This window comes from Sinohyriopsis cumingii, chromosome 8 (assembly GCF_028554795.1).
Source record: "Sinohyriopsis cumingii isolate HCF-2022 chromosome 8, ASM2855479v2, whole genome shotgun sequence".
NCBI lineage: Eukaryota > Metazoa > Mollusca > Bivalvia > Unionida > Unionidae > Sinohyriopsis > Sinohyriopsis cumingii.
The window spans coordinates 90,838,230-90,845,959 of record NC_142968.1 but is presented as its reverse complement, the minus strand read 5'-3'; the positions used below and the strand labels follow the sequence as shown (position 1 = coordinate 90,845,959).

Below are 7,730 nucleotides of genomic sequence, written 5' to 3'. Positions count from 1 at the left end.
ACACTGTGTACATGAGAATTGGGTATACTTTGTGTACATGAGAATGGGGTATACACTGTGTACATGAGGATATGCTATTGACTGTGAACATGAGAGTGGGGTAAACACTGTGTACATAAGAATATTATACATATTAGAAGTTTGATAATCTTGGAATTTTTGCAGTAGATCTTAAGCGAAAATCGTGACATTAATATGCAATAATTCTCTTTTTGATAGATTACTATTTCAGAAACCTTATTATCCATACAGGCATCCGGACGGTGGAACGGACGGACATTCAGACATATATACATGCAAACATGAGTATGCCAAGTGTTCTATTCGAGGAAGGTATTAGGCAGTGCCATCTTTCAAATGAAACAGAATCTGATTTGTAAAATCTTGAACTGTTTCTTGGACTCTGATAAATTTACGTATTAAATATTTATCGTCATCATTGAAGCTTTCACGTATATACTAAAATTTGATTAATCGTAAGCTTCAGTGAGGTGCATCAAGAAAGGTATTAAATAAACGTAAGGTTAATAGCCCAGTAATTTTGTTAAAGGATGAGTTTAGACAAGATGAATTACTGCAGCATTTTGTGACTTAGCACGCATGAAGAAATTACCACATAAAGACTGTAATAATTTTGACATGGATGATTTATATTTGAATTAAGCACGACGTTGAGCTAAGTCATAAAACCTGGGTACAAACAGTTGAACCTTACTAGAAGTGGCTACTCGTATATATTTCCTTCATTCTTCTACGGTTTTGATGACAGCATTCGTTAACAAAAATGCCTGGATTATCCCATCTATGATATTAAACTTATTATTACACGTATTAAATTATTTATATATTTCCCACTTTTAAACACTTTTAATAATGAATTCCAGTGTACAAGCTGTAAGTTTAGATCCATCAGTATTGTCTTATTTATGTTAGTCATTCATCTAGATACAGCATATCAAACACCAGCATGGTTTATGTTGCATTTGTAACCATAGTTTCATTTGAATGAAATAACTGGAACTTTTAGTGCAAGCGACCGTTCTGGTACCAGCCGAATCTCAATTGTTTGCAATGTCATCCTGTGTCACTCAGCATTATATTTTCTGTTTAGACTTTAACGCTGCTTTCGATTTAATGCAAGACAAATTAAAATTGACTTAATTTTAACTTAAACTTAACTTAATCTGACTTAAAATAAAGTCAGATTAAAATATTCTTGATTATCTTAGGGACTAAGGTAAGACACAATGACGGCTGACTGGCAAATTAGTGCTGTTGTGGGCTAAATACCAGTTTTAACATATGATAGGCTATACATGGCGGCCAGTATAACAGGTGGAGGATGAACCCTGAAAATCCTGGGAAAAACCACCAACCCACGGGAAGCTATTTGCAAGCTTTCTCACATACATTCATAGGCCGAGTCTGAAACTCGAACTCAAGAAGATAGGTGAGATGCTAGCGATCGGTCAAGTGGAGAGCGGCCACCAACACCCCTCCCAGTTTCTAGGAATACATATAAATCACTCAAAGCTTACGCGCACCGAATGTATTTGTTATTCACTATTGGTGAGTTAATTTTATACTCTGTGATAATAATAATAATAATAATAATAATAATAATCTTTGTTTAACGATGATAACATCATTTGTCATGAGAAACCCATCTGCCATGTGGTCATCAGTTATTACTTTTTATGTCATTCATTGTAGTACACGACAACTGCACTACACTCAGTGCCGGATTAAGGCATAAGCTAAACAAGCTACAGCTTAGGACCTCACAGTCTGAACTCACAGTCTGAAGGGGCCTCACAAATTTATTTTATACCAAATGCTGCCTCTACAGCTTCCCATAGCTTAGGGCCTCGCTATGTCTAAATCCGGTATTGACCACACCAATTAGTGCAGCGATCTTCAGTGTACGCAGGTGATCTGGCAACAATAGTTGAAACGTATATACTGCAATACGGGAGACACGAAGTGGTACGCCTGCAGGGTGGCATTTAAGCAAATGGTGATAAGCAGTCTTAAGTTTTTGTTGTAGTTTAATTATAGTGGCGTGCGCACAATTGTGCATGTGCCATTTAGTAGTCTTAAGACTAAATTTGACTACTCAGACTAAAATCAAACTATTCCGATCTGTAGGCAAACCGTATGAAACGGTACGGAATTGTGTACTTCAGTCGCAATAATGTTTAAAGCATTCACATAAACTGTCAGAACCGGTTGAAAATAATGTGAGCGGTAAACAAACGGAAAGACAATAAGAAAACGGCAAGATACCGTGTGAAATGAAAAAAGTGTGACTGGATAATATTTTGCCTCTGGTACGTTACGCAAATTGTTCTCTAGATTGACTATAAATGGCGTTACAAGGACTGCAGTATGTTCCTCGTCTCAAACCAAAGTGCACCGACGTGATTACTGCCGTATCTTCTAAATGCAAAACAATAGCATTGTTGATCTCACACTAGGGTGCACAAGTTTTCATTAATGCAGACATTTAAACTGCAGATCTATAGCGAAAGAAAAAATGGCAGGGCTTCAAAACAATTTAGAATCCGCTGTTGAATATGCTTTTTGAATGGACACATACTATTTGTAAGTTCAACTTAAATCAGAAATACGAAAACAGAAAAGCAACTACTCCAACGTTGTCCGTTATGACTATCATACAAACTTTTAAACTTTACTTTGAATGATCACAATATCTGACACGTAACAAAAGTGGATGTGCAAAAACTAATTCTATATAATTTAATCAGAAAGGAATTAAAAGTGTTACGCATTCTAGAGATATATAGCGTAAGTGTCAAGATACCATTATAAAAAAGAGAAGAAAGGGAGAATTAGTGACATAAGGACATGGCTGAATTTTGTGGAATTGTGAACAACCTAAGGCTCCCCATATGTGACCCCACTAATTACTTTTAACATGCCTGTACCTCGAGTACATGCCTGTTAATTACACAACGTGATGGGAATTCTCGGTCTCCTGTCCAATTCTGACATATTCAAAATTATTCGGAGTACTTCTTTTTTCTAGTACCAAACAAGCGATCTTTCGTCCACGCACTCAGACAGCAAGTTTTGCTTTTTCAGAGTATGATGTAAATTATTTGGAACAAAAATCATCAAATGTTGTTCGAGTCAATCTCAACAGGATAAAGAGGATGAAAGAGGGAGGATTACATATTACGAGTATAAAATCTGTAATACTTGTGTCTTCCTTTACCCTTCTTTTACTGATACTGTCCTTTGTAATCACGTCATACATTCAGTTTCGAGAAGCCGCCGTATTGAAAGAAAGAGTTTCGCGGTTGGAAGATTTTTGCTTTTCGGATGTAGACACTGTGACCTATGGAGCTAAAAGGGGAAAGGTAAGAAACATTTTAACATTGTCTATAGATTCACACTGTGAAAAAAAATATTGAGGACAATACTTTATTTTTATTTGTAAGTTTCTTGGATTTTACAATTTTAATACGAGCATTTTCTCCCGTGTGAACGTAAACAAATTATGATTAAACACCTAAAAAATAATATTTATGATAAAGCTTGTTATATCATAACTTAAAAGCAATACTATTATACATTGCACCTTATCAGTGGTTCTGTCCTTTTTCGACAGGTTTGCCTCTGTGAATAAAAATGTGTATGAAGGCTAGGCCCAGTGTTCAGACTCGTTTAGACGCTTGCAGAAATTTAAGTGTAAAAAAAAGTCTTTATTATCTTTTCAAGTTTGGTAAAATTGAGATCGAAATTTATAATTGTGTGGTCTTCTTTTCATAAATATTATTTTCAAGCACGTGAATTAAATACTCCACACGCAACATCATATTTAATTTGGGTTGGGGTAAAGGAGACGTGAATGAAATCTGAAAAATATATCGGGCATGAATGAGTTTCAAAGGAAACACATTAAATATGGGTGGAAGTAACATTAGTGCGGTGCCAAATGAACTTTTCCTTTCCTGTTGACATGATGTGTGCTCATGTTAAGCACATCGTTCAGCTGATTGTATAATCTATTCTTGGGATATATTGCATTATTCTTGAAATTTGTTAGGACTCTTTGGTCTTAAACTAAATAACAGAAAAGAGCGAAAACCAAATTATTTTGTAAAATTCGAAAGCTAACTATTTCATTTGAATACAAAGTTTAAATTTTAAAAGATAATGTATTATTAATTAAATTCCAAATAATCATAAATGTTATATGATAAGTCCAAACGTATGAAGTTATTATTGAATTCCATTGGTATTTCCAAACATGTTTTGATATTAAATCTGTTGATGTGTCTCTAGTCTGTAACGTGCTAATGTGCCAATGGCCTGAAGTGTGACGATGTGCTAATAGTCTTGTGCTGTATCACAGTAATATACTCCCCAATGCCCTGGTCTGAATTCACTATAATTCCAAATTATTGTTCCAGTCCAAGAATATTATTAAGCGCTTTGTGATTTCAATACAGTGATTTATCCACACCAATTAAAAACTGGATACAAAATAAGATTGATTCAGATGTTAAAGCAAGAATAAGTAACTTTTACAAGCAAACAATGTCGCAATGACAAATGTTCTGAACATTCTAAGGTCAGGATCAAGACTGTGCCTTTAACTCAAATTCAAGTAAACATGTTTACATTAATAATGATCTGAATATTTAATTTAAAAAAATCATAGACACAACTTTAGCTATGTATTCTGCTATTTACAAACTAATTGTCTCTGGTCAGGTACACAGTGATTTTGAACAAGGTCAGGTACGAAATACAGATATACATAAAATACAGCCATTAAGGGACGCCAACAATTTATACAAATTAAATATGTATAAATCAACCACACAAGACCATAACCAAAACCACGGTATTATAGACTGTTTATGCAATATGGTCCAGTAAGATCATGAAGAAAGATATGGTATTACCTATCGACCATTAGATATCAAAGATTTGAAGAGTGCGGCATAAAAAAGAGAAGTGTTTGAAGGGAATTGCGGCCTATTATTGTTGCAATATTGTTCATGTTAAGCAAGGCATATCAATAAAATAACATATTCCCTTCCAATTTATTATTTTAATAAAGGGATTCGAACATTTAATAACAGTGTCATTATGTTTATTTTCCACGTACTACCTTGTGCAATAGCAATCTTTTACAACATTCTGAATATACGAAACGATTTCCTTAAAGAAAACATGAAATTACGCTATGTAAGTTCGATTGTCTCTCTGGTGATTGTACGGGCTAAGGATCATTTTTGACTTCCTGCAATGCTCCTCTTCTTTCTCTTTTATTCCACTGACTCTTTGTGTTGTGAATAAAAGTGTTATCATTGAGCCATAGTGTCATGAACAAAAGAAATATCATCGAGTTTTAATGTCATAAAGAAAGACATATATCATCGCGTCATAATGTCACGAATAAAGAGATATCATTGACTTATAGTCTCACGAACAAAGATATATCATCGAGTTATAGTGACGTGAACAAGGCGATATTCAGTTATAGTGGGTGATCAAAGAGATATCACCGAGTCATAATTGTCATTGAATTAGTGTTGTGAACAAGATACATCTTTATGGATATAAAGCAGTGTAGTCAGTAGAAACAGAATAAGTCTTCATTACGTTTGACTGTTTGCGTTATCTTCTTTGTTCTCATTTGGAGGACTGCGGTAGCTTAGTTGGTCGAGCGTCGAACTCGTGATTCAAGGTCGCGTGTTCAGTATCCGCCCAGGCAAGCCACGGGTCGACTATCTCGGTATATCCTTGGAAAAAACATCATTCCTCGGCATGATATAGTCAAAAATATGTTTATACATGTCGCTACAACTAATAAAAACATTTTTTTCTTATGTGGGAGATAATATAATTCCGAATCCATTACCAAAGTTAAACCCATTATTTACGACTTGAATACCTGAGTTAAATCGGGAAGTACTTCTTTCTCACCTGTGGAGTTTCATTTAGCTGAATACGAACTTGCGATAATATGCATTTTAATGAAATCGTGACTTACTGTTAAATACACCATATTAACCCTGTATCATATGTTGACAAATGGCGGAATCTTTTTTTATAATTAATGACTGTGTTGCGCAAACGTTGCAGTTCAGCTCCCGAGGACATGCGGTGTTATACAATTTCCTTACATATGACTTAGAATTCTGTTGCTTGAATTCGCATCACAGAAGGTTGCATTTATTAGTCAAAGTTTTCGGTTCTTTTTGAGCACTTTTTAGTTAGATTTCTCGGAAACCTTTGTCCTAATATTATTAGTTTAATTAAGATCGTATAAGACCACTAAGTATAGCTTATAAATATATATATATATATATATATATATATATATATATATATATATATATATATATATATATATATATATATATATATATATATATACATACATACATACATACATACATACATACATACATACATACATTTAATGCAATTGTCAGGAATGGCTACCAGTATACGTCTCTCGTACACACACACACACAGACACACACACATACACACACACACACACACACACGCGCGCGCGCGCACACACAGTAGTTATCATTTTGGAACACCCTTCAGCAAATTTAGGTGATTCGACTCGGTTCAATGAGACGAGGATGGTAATATCATTCGCAAAAGTGGACAAGAATAATTTTAACTAGTCCAAAAAACTGACCACATCATACACTGCTAAATTCTTTACAATAAGATCAAGCCTGAAATGACAATGATTCGTTTATCAGCGCAAGACATTCCCCGTTGTCGTAAGATACATATACAAAAATATTACAAAACTCCGTAATACAATTCTAGTGAAGTCGTGATAAATAAGAAAGATGCAGTCGTGTCACCCATTCCACTTTATATGATATAACGACTGGTGATGTGAGAAATCCATATTAGATACCTACATGACCATATCTACTGATATATATATATATATATATATATATATATATATATATATATATATATATATATATATATATATATATATATATATATATACACACATCAGTATATGTATGCACTTTAATCCTAGTACCACTGTCATAAATCAATGTATGTATGTACTTTAATCCTAGTACCACTGTCATAAATCAATGTATGTATGTACTTTAATCCTAGTACCACTGATCTGAATCAGTGTATGTATGCACTTTAATCCTACTACCACTGATCTGAATCAGTGTATGTATGTACTTTAATCCTGGTACTACTGTTCTAAATCAGTGTATGTACGTACTGTAATTGTCGTATCAATGATATAAGTCAGTGTATGTATGCACTTTATTTCTAGTGACCACTGACATGAATCAGTGTATTTATGTACCTTAATCCTAGTACCACTGTTCTAAATCAGTGGATGTATACACTTTAATCCTCGTACCACTGACCTGAATCAGTGCATGTATGTACTTTAATCCTGGTACTACTGTTCTAAATCAGTGTATGTATGCACTTTAATCCTAGTACCATTGTTCTAATTCAGTGTATGTATGCACTTTAATCCTACTACCACTGGTCTTAATCAGTGTATTTATGCACTTTAATCCTAGTACTACTGATCCAAATCAGTGTATGTATGGATATTAATCCTGGTACCACTGATCGGAATCAGAGTATTTACGTAGTTTAATCGTCGTATCACTGATCTAAATCGGTGTATATATATATACTTTAATCCTAGTAGCAATGATATAATTCAG

At 34.1% G+C, this 7,730-nt stretch overlaps 1 protein-coding gene across 50 annotated transcripts in view; it reads left to right on the top strand.

Moving 5' to 3' along the window:
- The first annotated feature begins 1,792 nt into the window (after positions 1-1,792).
- LOC149794130 (uncharacterized) overlaps positions 1,793-7,730 on the top strand; it is a 158,288-nt gene continuing 152,350 nt past the window's right edge. For 30 of the 50 annotated variants that reach the window (XM_089968169.1, XM_089968140.1, XM_089968168.1 and 27 more), the window contains exon 1: positions 1,794-3,383. In XM_089968169.1, the coding sequence (XP_089824295.1) occupies positions 3,177-3,383 (207 nt within the window). In that variant the 5' untranslated portion in view covers positions 1,794-3,176. Of the gene's footprint in view, positions 3,384-7,730 lie in introns of all 50 variants that reach the window. The other 20 variants (XM_089968123.1, XM_089968133.1, XM_089968129.1 and 17 more) reach the window with 2 other exon arrangements.